This window comes from Amblyraja radiata, chromosome 27 (genome assembly GCF_010909765.2).
Source record: "Amblyraja radiata isolate CabotCenter1 chromosome 27, sAmbRad1.1.pri, whole genome shotgun sequence".
Taxonomy (NCBI): Eukaryota; Metazoa; Chordata; class Chondrichthyes; order Rajiformes; family Rajidae; genus Amblyraja; species Amblyraja radiata.
Window position 1 is genome coordinate 10,101,614 of NC_045982.1, and position 15,437 is coordinate 10,117,050.

The following is a 15,437-nucleotide window of genomic DNA, read 5'->3' on the forward strand; positions in this document are numbered from 1 at the left end:
ACTCTAATTTGAAGGGTCTCGACCTGAAACATCACCCATTCCCTCTCGCCAGAGATGCTGCCTGTCCTACTGAGTTACTCCAACATTTTGTGTCTATCATCGGTTTAAACCAGCATCTGCAGTTCCTTCCTACACAGAACAATAACCTTCCTGCTTGCAGCAGCATAACAGGCCCATAAACATAATTCACATGGATAAAATATAATGACCAAAAAATAAATAAATTAATTAATAAGCACAATACTAGTGCAAAACAATCCCTGAATCCTCAGTGAATTCAGTCCAAAGACAGTCCATGGAAGTTCATAGTTGAGGTTTGCATTGTGTAGTGTTCAAGAGCCTGATGGTTGTTGGGAAGTAGCTATTCTTGAAACTAGTGGTCACAGTTTTCAGACGACTGAACCTTCTTCCTGATGGTCGAAGTGAAATAAGAGCACGGCCAGGGTGATGTGGGTCTTTGGTCATATTGGCTGCCTTTTTGAGGCAACGCCTTCTATAAATCCCTTCAATGATGGGGACTAATTGCCACTTGCTGTAATCTCTTTCCCTCCGCCTCTCTATGCTCTCTACTGTACACTTGTACAAGTTCAAGCGAATATTCATTGACATACCATATCCCCTGCCTTCTAAGGAAGTAGAAGCATTGGTGGGCTTTGTTTATGATTACAATAATGTGCCAGGTTCACAACAGATCTACAGAGATTTGCACATCTAGGGACTTAAAGTTGTTAACTCTCTCCACCGTCAATCTGTAGATGAAGACTGGTCGGTAAATCATGCCCCATTATGCTTTAGTTGATTCGAGACTACAGCAGCAATGAAGGGGAGGATCTCATAGCCCACAGCAGCCTTGAGGTTATATAAATCTCAAGGTTACACCTCAAGGTCAACCTTGAGCCGCCATGAGGTTATTTAAAGGAAAAATAGCCCAGAGTTCCTGAACTTGATCTGTGCCCCAAGATCTGTGGAGATTAGTTTAGTTTTAGCTTAGCGATACAGTGCAGAAACAAGCCCTTCAGCCCACCTAGTCCACACCAATCAGCGATCCCCGCACATTAACACTATCCTACGCATACTAGGGCCATTTTTCAATTCTACCAAGCCCATTAACCTACAAACCTGTACATCTTTGGAGTGTGGGAGGAAACCAGGGATCCCAGAGAAAATCCACGCAGGGAGAACGCACAAACTCCATACAGACAGGCACCCATAGTCAGGATCGAGCCCGGGTCTCTGGTGCTTTAAGGCAGCAACTCTACCACTGCGCCACCGTGCTGCCCTGGAGATGGTGAAGCTAAGTGTAGAGTTGCAGCTACTTGTGGCCTGTGATGCCCTCCATGTTTGTACAGTCTGTTAACAGTCACCATCTTTCCTCACACGTGCAGTATATTCACAACGGTTCAATTTAACAATACGAAATGTCACATCAGAATACCAAAAATAAATTAGAGAAGCTCTGTGCAGGAAATCCTAGATTAATTTTCATTTCCCTTTAAGCATGGATGAATAACATCATTGAATGTCTAATCGACTAAACAGACTTCACAGTGTCCGTGGTAGACAAAAATGCTGGAGAAACTCAGCGGGTGCAGCAGCATCTATGGAGAGAAGGAAATAGGCAACGTTTCGGGTCAAAAACCCTTCTTCAGACAGGGTCCATGACAAGTCTTCACAGTCTTCACTTCACAAGTATTCCCAATCTTCACAGTGTCCATGACAAATGTCCATGACAATGTCCATGACAAACCACCCACTAGTGGACAACATTTCCTACTTCTACTACGAATGTGTTTGGATTCACTTTGGTGTCGGGTATGCTTGAGTTAGTTCATATCACTCCATAGTTTCAAAACGGGAAAACGCTGGATACACTCAACAGGTCAGATTGCAACTGTGGGAAGAGAAACAGTTAATTCTTCAGGTTGACACTTTGTTAGAACTGGAAACGAGACAATAAGTGAGTGAAAATTCTTGTCTCTTTTCGAGTACATGAAACAATAACCTCTCCCCACAGATGTGACTTGACCTACTGAGTATTTCAGCATTTTCTGTTTGTATTTTACATTTCCTGCACCTGCAGTTGTTTTGATAAACCACTCTCAACTCTTGATGCATATGTTTGTGGCTTTGCAGCACCGTTCCAGGGCCCTGAAGACAGGTATTCCTGGTGTAGTACTGAGAGAGACCCATGTTATTGAAGGCACACAGATTCAGATGAGATTAAAACAAGGCTTGCATATCTCTGCCGTCATGCAGATGAAATTGGCTGCAACGTTCCACAGTGATGAAATTGACTACAACTACAAACTAATTTATAGCCTGTGAAGCATGTTGGGCCTTCCTGAAAATAAGAAAGTGCACATATAAATGTATTGTAATTCATTCTATCTTCCTTTTATTTACATTAATTCATTTATTTGGACGGGATATTTTATTCCTTCATACCTCTATTTTATAGTTAAATCCTCCCCTTCTTTCCACTTAAATGCAGGAGTACAGGACATAATATAGATATAAACATCTACATGTACCCATCACCACCATAATCCCATTCACCCACTCTCATCCCCTTTATTGATTAGATTCCTGTTTGTAAATCATTTCTGGGTGTCTGATAGTCAATATTTAAAGCTCCAAACATCTTACTTGGATTCTATTCTGAAATTCATTCTCAACTACCTAACATGTAAACTTCAAATTATGTTTCAGTCTGTATCCTGTGCTTGTAAGTTGCTGCACTTTTGCAAAGGTCAGACTTTGTACTGTTTCGCTGAGCTGCGCCTCAGATGTTAGTTGTCATGATTACCAGCGAGTCCTTACTGCCTCCTGGTATTGATCATCAGGTATTGAATGTAATTGGAATTTTAATTATCTTTAAATTTCCCAAAGAGAAATCCCGAGTTGGAAGCAGGTGATTTCCCAAGGAGGGATTCACTGGGGAGGGATGCATCGTCAAATACACTGCCCTGTGTGGATGCTGCACAGAGTAGGAGAAAGACAAACATAGTGTAGGGATGGAAAACAATCGGTGGGATATTTATTTAAACATAAACACAAGGGTGGAAGCATCAGTGCTTCGAAAGGTATTACCTCAGTAAGGCTGGTTGGGTCCATACATTTTTCGTAGACCTGCTGCAATATTCTATTATGGATGAATTCCAAGGCAAATTTGCAATAAGATGGGGCTGATACACTTATCCCCACATAGATATGTTGTTCCATTAGTTCTGGAAGAGTAGAGCAAGCAGAAGAAGAACTTAGGTCACATTTGGAGTTGAAGATCAGGACTTTGAGCAGCATAATCAGGCCACACAGCTCTCAGTGGGAGTGGATATAGGAAGGGGGTGGGTATACAATGCAATGTCCAGTGTTGGGGCTTCTGAATGAGAATTAGTGTACTTTAGTTTATTGTTACGTGTACCAAGGTACAGTGAAACATTTTTGACGGGGGCTAACCATTTAGCGGAAAGACAATACATGGCAACAGATCAGGTAAGCCAGCCTCCATCTCATTTATGCTGAGGTTGGTATTGTTTATATGATAAAAAATCTACTTCAAGGGAAGGGAAGCTCAAGTCTGGTGTCCAAACATGTTGTTGAGCACCATGTGTGTCTTGGTGCCAAGTCAAACAAGTAGGAACTGGAGGATTATTACTATCCTACAGTAATCTGAAAGAAGAATAATCAGGTGTAGCATTCATGTTTTTGATTGTTACATGCTGAAATACATCTCAATGTGCCCTGGAGTTTCTGGGCCATCCTATCAGGGTAACATGAAAGGCTTGGAAACACAATGAACAGTGTACATTGTATTTGAAACAATAAACAAACTGCTGAAGATACTCAGCGGATTGGACAGCATCGGTAGAGGCAAAGAGATAAGCAATGTGTTGGATCAAGACCCTGCGTGGTCAGTCCTGATGCCTCTGCCTCCACAGATGCTGCTGCCTGATCCGTTGATTCATCCAACAGTTTGTTTTTTGATGAATGTGAATGACAGCCTCAGCAGGTTTCATCCATTCCACTTCATCCGTTCCACTGAGCCGCGGGACTGACTACCATCGCCCGGTGGGGTATCGCATCAGCGCAGAGGGAGAATGAGGAGGGAAGATACAGTAACTTTAAGACTTTTGCCTCCATCACAGTGAGGAGGTGCCTGGTGAACTCACTGTGGTGGATGTTAATTTGTGTTTATTGTGTGTTTTGTTGTTTATTATTATATGTATGGCTGCAGGCAACGACATTTCGTTCTGAATGACAAATAAAGGATCTAATCTAATCTTTTGAGCTGGTACTTGCTCAGTGAAAGTGAAATCATCCAATGCAAAACATTGCTTGTCTATAGGATATACCCAGCAGCTCTCAGCAGACTGGTATTTATGAAAGGAAGAGGCTCTGGGGCCAAGGGAGTCCTTAATCTAGGCTAATTGTTTTCATTTTGTTCTCCTTAAAGGTGCCTCCCAAAGCAGCAGATGAAAGCATAACGCTGATCGAAACTCCGTGTCTACTGGCACTGAAGGAGAGGTACAGGGGGACTTGATAATAAGGGGTCAGGGAAAGTCTGGTTTGATTCAAATGGGGTGACAAAGAGATGCTCTTCAGGGCAAGCGAAGGATTGGAATTCACGGACTGGCCAATCTTTCAATTTCCATCTTGGAATCAGGCATGTACCATGTATCTGGACATTGGATTTCCACCATGTCTAGTGTACTAAACATGCACAAAGTGCAGTCCTACTGTTCAATTGGAAGTTATAAAAAAAAAAAAAAATGAATTCCAGAACATCCAAATCCAAGTCTCTTGCCCACAGGAAGCGTTAAAGCAGGTCCTGTGTGTTTCAGTGACATTGTGTTCTGGGTGGGCAGCAGCAGCAATGGGGTTAATGTGCATGTGTAGGTCTGCACTGTCGAAGTGTGAAGAGGAGGGGGGAATGCAAAGAATAGAGGTTGGGGAGGTTGTGGGAGGTCATGGTTACTGGTGCATGGATAACCCAAAAAAGATCTTCCAAGTGTGGAGTAGGCTGACTACCCTCTGTGGCCAAGATTGGTCCCAAACCACAGTATCACCAGGTGCACAGGGGCCATGGACTGAAGCATCTGTAAGCTATGTAATCTGACCAGAGTGCTGACAGTAAGGTTCTGTGCATATTAAAAACCAGGAATGATTTATCTATATTACTAAAACTCTGTTCTTGACCGGTGTTGGCGATCTGTGCTGCGATTTCCGAGAGAACGCCGCCACCTACGGCCGTCATTTTTGGCCACCTCGCTCAGAGCCCCCCTCCGCCGCATGTGTGCCGAGGATTTTTCCCGTCGATGAAATATGACAGAGATACTAATGTTTTTACAAAATTCCCCATCCTCTCTGCTGCTCCTGCTGGTGGGATGGGGGAGGGACTATAAAACCAGGAAATGGTGTGCCCCAATCAGTCTCTACAACATGGAGGTCTGAGCTCTGAATGACTGAAGAAATGTCTACACAGCTGTGAGTAAGTACCCTTAATTTGGTTTGAAAATGAAAATATGGTTATGGTTAGTTTGAAGGAAAAAAGCACTGCCTGCAAATGGTTGTTTGGGGTGGGTTTGGGTTCTCTCTCTCTTCCCCCCCCCCTCTCCTCTCTCCCCCCCCCCCCTCTCCTCTCCTCTCTCCCCCCTCTCTCCACCCTCTCCTCCCCCCCCCCTTCTCCTCACCCCCCCCTTCTCCTCACCCCCCCCTCTCCTCACCCCTCTCCTCTCCACCCCCTCTCCTCTCCCCCTCTCCTCTCCTCCTCTCTCTCTCCCCTCCTCCCCTCCATCCCCTCCCCCACCCTCCCCTAAACCCCCTCCCTCCACACCCCCTACCCTCTTCCCTCCACCCTCCCCCTCCCTGCTCCCCACCTCTCCCCCCTCTCAGCACCCCCTCTCTCTCCCCCTCACTCTCACCCTCTCTCTCTGTCTCTGCCCCTTCTCTCTCTGCCCTCACTCTCTACCCCCGCCCCCCCCCCCCTCTCTAGATGTGACTGCAAGTTGGGGGCTATGCGTCAGTAGATAGGCTGTTTATGGGGTAAAAGGAGCAAATTAATAATATTAATATAATATCAAGGGGGGTAATTAGCGTGAGTGCGGGGGGGGGGGGAAGGGGGATAGTTAATGTGTGTGACGCTGCATGCCGCCTCCCCCCCACCCACAACCGCACGTTGGGGGAACAGACCCAACGGGTCTGCACGTGGTCTAGTAACAATTAAAATTAGATGCTTGAGACACTTAAAAAGCAGGCATAGTTAATTATGTTCAGTGTGATGTTCTCCTTGTTGAATTATCGGCTAATTTTATAATTTGTAGGTCACAGCCCTTTGTTCAAATATCTCAGTCAACTAATTAAAGAACAACATGCACATTGATGATGGGTTTAAGTGCGCAAAATGCAGCAGGAAAATTATGACAATATTAGGGTAAATTGTGACAGGAAGTGCCTGATCCAAATTTCCAAACGGCATATCTTCAACAGGAAGCATGCACAAATGTTTCAAAAACATACTGAGAATTGTGGATTATATATTATCTGCTCATAAAATGTAATTTTTTTCTAATGCAATTGCTGGGTTTGTAAACATATTGTGTATATACATGCTATAATGTGGCTTCACCTGATATACTGGTTATTTTTTATAGTCATGGTCCCATACGATATTCAAGTATCGACTCACATTGACCATATGACAAGTTCCACTGCTTCTCTCTTTCTCTGCAGCCCTGTAGAAGTGTTTCATTATGTATCCCTCGATGGTCTAAAGTCTGACTTCTCTGGTTGCAGATCATCCTCCCACAGGAATCTCTCTCTTAACTCTATCAAACTTCCTGATCCTGACAGAATCACAGAGCAATTTTGTTCCTCATCACAGGCTGGAGGTCCAGGAGGAAATTGCCCCAACATCGAGGAACATCGCCACCCTCAGGATCAAATCAGAGAGCGGAGAGACGACATACATCGTGAAAATGTTTTTCTCAGAGACTATTGGAGATCTTCGGACTCAGCTGGACCAGAGCAGGTAATAGGCTGGCAGAGTGCAACCTCTGAGTCTCCGCCTCTTTTGTGTCAGAACATCCTAGATCGGCAGGAACGAGCTGGCAATCCCCACAAACATTGTTCTGGATGGGTTAAGATGTCTAAAGGATTCCGCACAGTTGACGGAGAGAATGCATTTGTTCTGGAAGGACATCCAGAAAATCAGACCAGTCCACTGGTGTTCTGTGGCAAAGGGTTGTGGAACTCCCCCCCTCTCCCCCAGAAAGTTCAGTGCCAATTGAAATGATTAAAGTTAAGTTGATATTGATCCGTGGCACTGAATAACAGAATGGAAAGATGAGGTGGCGGCCAGAACCAGTAGAGAGATACGGGATGCACAAAGGAGAGCCACGGCAGGAAAAGGAGGGGTTACGCCAGGAAATGTGGGAAAGGAAGAGGCCATGTCAGTCGGAGTGGACTGGAACTCACAACAATAACCAACCCCCTACCTGTAAGTGCAGGTCAACTCTCCTCTCTATAGACGCCCTTTGATCATCTTAGCTACAAATATCTAGACACGCTCTCCCATCCACCGATTAGAAAAGAAAAGCTTGCGTTTATATCGCACCTTTCCCAAACTCAGGATCCTCCAATGATGTTTGGAACAGGTCGTCTCTTCATTGTGTGTAATGTGGTAGCAAAGCAGCAAAAGTAGCAATGTGATAAACACAATGATGAGGGGCACAGTGAGAAACTTTATCCCTTAGTGGTGATGTCTAAAACCACAAAGCATGGGTTGAAGTAAGGTGGTTTGAGGAAGATTCATTATCACCCAGAGAGCGGTTGAACTCTGGAAGGCATTGAATGAGGGGTTGGTGGAGGCAGTATAACATGTAATAAGTACATAAACGAGCACATGAAACAGCGTGACACTGAGGGCTACAGCTAAGTGCTGGAAAATGTCTGTTGAACATTGTAATTGTACCCACCTACCTAATTCTAAAGCTTCCTCTGGCAGCTCATTCCATATACACAACATCCTCAGTGTGAAAATGTTACCCCTCAAGGCCCTTTTAAATCTTTGCCTTCTCACCTTCAATATTTGTTCTATATTTTTAAACTCTCATATGCTGGCAATGAGACTGGATATTAATTTTATCCGTGCCCCTCTAAATATTATCACCGGTCGGCCTCCTAAGCTCTAAGGAAAATAGTCTCTCTCCAGCTCCTCTTCATAACTGAAGCTTTCCAGTCCTGCTAACATCCTTGTGAATCTTTTCCGCACCCTTTCCAGTTTAATGACATCCTTCCTGGTGCTAGGCAACTAGAACTGCAGACAACACTCCAAATGGGTCTCACAAATGACCTGTACAGCTGCAACATGATGTCCTGACTCCTGTACTAAATACCCTGACCGATGAAGACAAGTGCCATCCTTCACCATCCCGTCTACCTGTGTCATTATTTTCAGGGAACTGTGTACCAAGGTCCCCCTGTTCTACATCACTCCCCAAACAAAGAGAACAACCCCTGCCCATCCAATGTTTCCTTATAATTGGCATTTTCCAGCCCTGGTGAATCTTCTCTGCATCACCCATAACTGGGCTGGAAAATGCCAATTATAAGGAAACATTGGATTGTCCAGAGGTTTCTAAAGCCTGTGCTAGGATTTTAAGATTCCACCTGCCATTCGATATGTTGCAGGGGAGAACAGCAGGTTGATTACGACATTATCAGCACCTTCCCCCAGAAGGTCTACAGTGACCAGAGCAAGACGCTGAAGGAATGTGGACTCGTCCCAAACGCCACCCTCATCCTACGACCACAGCGGCCCCAGGTCCTTGGACAACAGCAAGAAATGGTCACTCTTTGCAACGAATAAATCTCTCGGAATGAAGGCCTCCTGCCGAGACATGGAGGATTAAAACCAAGTCGATAAAAGAAGCCTGCAGTCCACCCACTAATACTGAGAGTGAGTCACAGCAACTGTGTCCGGTGGGTGTGGCTCTGGAGAATCATCAAAATATGTTATCAAATGTCTACTGTAAAATTAGAAAGTACTGTGTTATTTTACCCTTCTAAATAGCTATGCAGAGAATGGCTCAGTTTAAAAAGGAATAATTTTAAATGTCCAAACTAGCCAATCACTTGATTAAATGCCATGATACTGCTGTGATAGTTCAGGTGAGGATCCCTTAACCCGATCTCCCAACAAAAATGTACACAAAGTCGGAAAGCCGAATGCTAAGTTAATGAAATCTTCAACTGGTAAACTGGGTTAGATATGGTCTACCTTCTGGCAGTTGGAATGTCCTGATTCCTCCTCACTCTTCAAAACCACCGATTGATTAACCTACCTACCTGCCTGCTGTTCCTCTTTAAACGTAACAGGTATCAGACATTTGATTGAAATAAATTATGTGTGTTCTTTAACTGTGACTAAAACATACGCGATGGATATTATCTAAAATTGTAAAAAATAAAAATAAAAGTGAAAAGAAAATGATGACTAATTATTTAGTATCAGCTGAGGCAGTTCACCCATTAAGTTCTGAAAAAAACTGTGCATATTTAGGAAGCAGAATTTAGTCCCATGAGGCAGGTCAAAGGTCTAATTTCAGGGGGCAGATACAGATGAACAAAACTAGAGGTTAATGTAAAACTCTGGAATAAAAATGGTGAACGCTGCAGATCTGTGTCCTAATGAAGCAGTTTCCATCTGAGCATTTAATTCTCTTTCCACAAATGCTGCCAGACTTACTCAGTGTTTATGTTCTATTTTTATTTCAGCTTTCCAGCATCTTCAGTTTATTGATTTTGAATTACTGATGTATATTTTCCATAGCATTTGCCTGAGATACTATAGTACAGCTCAGATGAAAACTACTCCACCCATTGAATCATCACTTGTCTCTTCGAACAGTCTGATTAGTATCTTCTCAATGTTTTTTCCCCTGGATGAATGCAATCTTTTCTTTCCAAGTGGTTATCCAAGTCTCTTTTGAAGGCTACAGCTTCATTTGTGTTCAACGTCCGAATAGCAATGCATTCCAAATTGTAACCACTCACTACACGGAAGGTTTTTTGATTTTGGAAACACTCAGCAGGTCGAGCAGCATCTCTGGAAAGAGAAACCGTTAACCTTAATAGTTAAATATTCTTCATGAGAATTGGGAAGGAGAAAAAACAAATTGGTTTCAAGTTGTGGCGCAGCGGTAGAGTTGTTCCCTTACAGCGGCAGAGACCCGGGTTTGTTCCTGACTACGAGTGCTGTCTGTATGGAGTTTGTACGTTCTTCATGTGACCACATGGATTTTCTCTGGATGCTCCGGTTTCCTACTGTATTCCAAAGACATGCAGGTTTTTAGGTGTAAGAATGAACTGTCGATGCTGGCCTAAAACAAAGATGGACATAAAATGCTGGAGTAACTCAGCAGGACAGGCAGTATCTCTGGAGAGAAGGAATGGGTGATGTTTTAGGTCGAGACCCTTACAGGTTGATTGGCTTCTTAAATTGTCCCTAGTCTGTAGAATAAGACTAGTGTACAAAGATCACTGGTTGGCACAGACTCGATGGACCGAAGGGCCTGTTTCTATGCTGTATCTCTAAACTAAACTAAGGAAGTGATAGAAAGGACGAATGGAGTATCTGTAATGGAATGGGGCCATGGTTGCCGTGGTGATAAATTGTTGATGAATCTATCTGGTTGGTAGATTAATGAGGCAAAAACCTAAAAGAACATGTAAAAGCAGTAAAGTGCAGAAACAATTCCAGCAGCTCCAGATGTGATCCTTCATCCCCTGCACTGCAAGTGCACCTCTTCCATTCTCTCCTTGGTTATTCTAAAGTCTGATGTGCAGACTTGGGCATCACACTGCAGCTGGGCTTGAAGTAATATAGAAAGATATAGCAATCCTGCTAGCATTCTGTAAGATGCGTTGGTATTTATTGGATTTGGTGGTGTTTCGAGGAGAAATTAGACAAGCAGAGCTCGTATCCCCTGGAGTTTAGCAGAACAAGAGGACACTTTATTGAAACGTATCAAACCCTAATGTGCCCTGAGTGTGGATGTGGAGAGGATATTTCACCTTGTGGGAAAAGGTATTTATGAAGACCAGGAATCTCCCATTTAAGACCAAAATGATGTGATTATATTTAATCTCAAGGGGCTGAGTGCCTTTGGAACTATCTTCCTCAAGAAGTAAAAGCAGAGTCTTAGTATTTCTATTTTAAGGCAGGGTTGATCGATTTGTGATTAGCAAGGAGGTGAGTGAGGTTACAATCAGACTGGCCGAGATCTAATCAAATGAAAGGCCAAACTCAAGGGGTTGTGTGGCCAACTCCTGCTTCTAATTCTCATGTTTGCAAAGCCCAGTAAATTGTATCCTTTTAACATTTCTGTCATTTTGTTTCAAATTTTATGTAATTAAAAAAAAATCTTATTATTCATCTTTGCTCTTGAATTTCTCAGATCTTCCCCGTGAACTGCACCGCGCGCCCTCTTTCAAACTTCAATAGCTTTCATACTGTGTGAAATGCCATGCCAAATTGCGGCATTATTAAAGTTTTATATAGGTCCAGCATTATTCTTGGCATTTAGATTCTACACATCCTGTTGTAAAATCTAATCTTCATGGACATTTTGTCTGCCTGATTGACCCTGTGAATCTATGCTCCCAAATATCTAATCTCACAGAAGCGAGCCTACATCCATTCATTCGTGACATCATTACTCCCTTCCACAAAGATATATAATTTCATATTTACTGATATTGGATGTCCTATACTTCTTATAGTCCATCCCCTCCACTTTATATTCTCCACAGAGAATTCTGGATTTAATGTTATGTAATGAACCGGATTTAATAAGGGAAGTCAAGGTAAAGGAACCATTTAGAGGTAGCGACCACAATATGATATATTTTAAGCTGCAATTTGAGAGGGAGCAGGTGATATTGGATGTGTCAGTATTACAGCTGGGCAAAGGGGACTACAGGGCATGAGGCCTCCCGCTGGTCAAAGTTGACTGGAAGTGGACCCTAGCAGGGATGACAGTGGAACAGCAATGGCAGGAATTTCTGGGAATAATCCGGTAGATGCAGGATCTTTTCACTCCAAAGAGGAAGAAAGATTCTAGGGGGAGAAAGAGGTGACAAGGGAAGTCAAGGACAGCAAGCTTTTAAAGAACAACAAGAGGCTAACTAAAAAGACAATATGGGGAGAAAAGATGAAATACGAAGGCAAGCTAGCCAATAATATAAAAGAGGATAGCAAGAGTTTCTTCAGTTATATAAAGAGCAAGAAAGATGCAAGAGTAGACATTGGACCACTGGAGAATAATGCAGGTGAAGAGATAATGGGGATTAAAGAAATGGTAGAGGAGATGAATATTTTTTTTGCATCAGTCTTCTCACCAGCAACATGCCTGAAATTGAAGAGTCAGAGGGTGGAAGTTAGTGGAGTGGCTATTACTAGGGAGAGGGTTCTTGGGAAGCTGAAATGGCTGAAGGTGGATAAGTCACCTGGGCCAGATGGATTGCATCCTAGGGTTCTGCAAAAGGTGGCTTTAGAGATTGTGCAGGCATTGATAGTGATATTTCAGGAATCACTTGAGTCAAGAGTGGTCCCAGATGGTTGGAAAATTGCCAATATTATTACCCCGCTGCACAAGAAGAGCAAGGCAGAATCGTGGAAACTATAGGCCGGTTAGTGTGACTTCAGTGGTTGGTAAGATTTTAGAGTCCATTATAAAGGATGAGGCCACTCCCTTAACCTTTTGTTCCCTTCACCATTATCATAAAGCATCTGCAGTGTTTACCACCAACAAAAGGCACTAGTCATTCATCCAGGCTACTCCAACATCACCTCCCTAACCACTAAGAAAGGCTTGGGTTGCAAGTGCACAGGAAGACCACCACCTGCACATTCCCCTCCAACTTGCTCACCATTCTCATCTTGAAATTAGTTTAGTCTAAAGATACAACGCGGAAACAGGCTCTTCGGCCCACCGAGTTGACACCGACCAGAGATACCCGTACACTAGCACTATTATACCCATTTTACAATTTTTACCGAAGCCAAATTAACCTACAAACCTACACGTCTTTGGAGGGTGGAAATCAGAGCACCTGGGGAAAACCTACACGGTCACGGGGAGAACGTGCAAACTCCATACAGACAGCACCCGTAGTCAGGATCGAACCCGGGTCTCTGGTGCTGTGCCACCCGATAGCCTCATGCATACCTGGTTTCAATCTCAAGGTCACACTTAGTGTGAGACTTTCTAGATGTCATTCGAGGAGGTCCTGCAAAATGCCAACGCTTCCCACCGCACCATCTAACCAGGAGAATGGAACAAGACAAATCCCAACTGCTCACAGATAACAAAACCATGCCCCAGGTTGTGCATTAGCTTTGAGGATGCTTCTGAACATCCATCACTCACAAACAAAAAGTATTGAAAAGTAAATAATCAAAAAATTATGTTATTTTTTGAAAATAACAAATCAAACACACACACACAATAATTAAAATATAACTGCAAACATAAGGAATACAGAGAACTGAAGCCTTTCATTTCTCCATTGCAAGTGAGTAATTGCAAGTATATGGATTGGTGGCTATTGGATCACTAATCTGGTGCAGGATTAGTTACTGCAGGGGATGGGGAGAAACAGGTATGGAGGTGTGGGAGAGAAAGGGGGGGGGGGGGGGGGGCTAGGTTAGAAGTTACCTAGAATTTGAGAAAAATGAGGTGCTGTTGTGTGTGGCATAATTCTTACCCAAGATGTACTTGCGATTGAACGTTGGCAAAGATTACAGGAGCTCCTATAATGAGGCATTGTGTGCATTAGGCCTGTAGTTTAGAAGAGTGGGAAGTGGTCTGACTAAAATGTACACAATTCTGGCGGCTCAATGAGCTGGATGCAGGGAGAATGTTTCCTCAGATACTGTAACTTCCAGTGTCTGAAACAACCCTATTCTTCTGCCACATTCTGATTTAACAACTGCAACGCTGGCAACATCAACAGAAAGGAATTTTGGACATGGTATTGTCCACGGGAAACCCGATCATTCAGCTGCCAATTTCTCCAGAGATGCTGCCTGGCCCCGCCGAGTTACTCCAGCATGTTATGTCTATCTTCGGTGTAAACCGGCATCTGCAGTTCCTTCCTACACACGTGTCTATCTTCGATGTAAACAATCATCTGCAGTTCCTTCCTGCACAATGAGCTGAGCCGCTGGTTTAACCTGTAAATGTGCGGAGACACTCGTGGAGAATGATTAATAAATCTCCATCATTGAACAAAGAGACACAAACATAAATCACACGATTCGTTACCTTCTGCCCAGCGTTACCAGATAAAACAGCTGTGCAAACACAAGCCGGTGTACTCCAGCTGCTTTACACCCTGGTGTCGTGTTAGGGCCAACGACTAACATCAATTCTGGAAACAAGAGACTGGAGGGACATTGGTTCCTGACTCCGCCTCTGGGTCACAAGCAGCTGATTTCCGCTTTTCCTGCTTCAGCTCCTTTGTGCCAGAAAGAAAGCTGGAGCGAAACACCCAAAAATATCATCAACAAATCCACCGCCTGGCTGAGGGGCCAGACGTTGCTGTTTGTGGGAGCTGTGCTGAATGTGTAACTGGTGCCAGGTTACTGCAGCAAACAAGACACGCACACAGCACACATATTTACTTTTGCTTATGAATTGTGTTGTTTCTCCACAATCTCCCGACCGCAGCCATTCTGGCACAAGGTATTTGTTTACACTGAATGGCCGAGTTAATAATGAGGGGGACAACGAGCTATCAATCCCAGGAGCGGTGCAGCCAGCCAACTCCGGGTGATATCCAGTCATTATGTCCGCTACATTAACCCATACACTGCTGGGTTGAGAGCAAGTCAGACTCCCTCTAACCGAGCATAGAAGTTGGCCTCTTCCTGCAACCTCCCCGCTCTTCCAGGTTGTAACACTCTCCCTTCCAGTCACCCACTCACACATAGGACATGGAGCCTCCAAACTGGTCTCACCTCACTTGGCTAAAGGCTGCTCCCCTCTGCCAACATTGAGCTGTACAGCATGGAAACAGGCCTTTGGGTCTACTGGCCAATGCCACCCAAATTGGCATACTGAGCTAGTCCCACTGCCTGCAATTGGCCCATATCCCTCTAAACCCTTGTCCTCAAGGCTGTGGGTCACTCAACCCTTTCTTCTGAAGTGTACCAATCCTTCCTGGTTGCGATTGCACCCTTAAAAGTGTCAGCTTTAACGTTGATTAAGTTTATTAACCTCCTTTACTCCTACTTTTAGAGTGGAACCACCACACACGGGGAACCACAGATGCAGTGGCATTCTGCTCTCAACCCTCCCCACCCATTCCTGACACCCACCGAGCACTCGACTATCCACTTTGATCAGCAAACACAAAGAAACAAGGACACAGTA

The 15,437-nt window shown here is 43.9% G+C and overlaps 1 protein-coding gene across 2 annotated transcripts in view; it reads left to right on the forward strand.

Annotated features, from left to right (window-relative positions):
- Nucleotides 1-9,487, forward strand: part of ubxn11 (UBX domain protein 11) — a 42,598-nt gene extending 33,111 nt beyond the window's left edge. The window contains exons 12-14 of one of the 2 annotated variants that reach the window (XM_033045066.1): nucleotides 4,454-4,524; nucleotides 6,881-7,027; nucleotides 8,689-9,487. In XM_033045066.1, the coding sequence (XP_032900957.1) occupies nucleotides 4,454-4,524; nucleotides 6,881-7,027; nucleotides 8,689-8,866 (396 nt within the window). In that variant the 3' untranslated portion in view covers nucleotides 8,867-9,487. The remainder of the gene's footprint in view (nucleotides 1-4,453; nucleotides 4,525-6,880; nucleotides 7,028-8,688) is intronic. The other variant, XM_033045067.1, reaches the window with a different exon arrangement.
- Nucleotides 9,488-15,437: the final 5,950 nt, after the last annotated feature.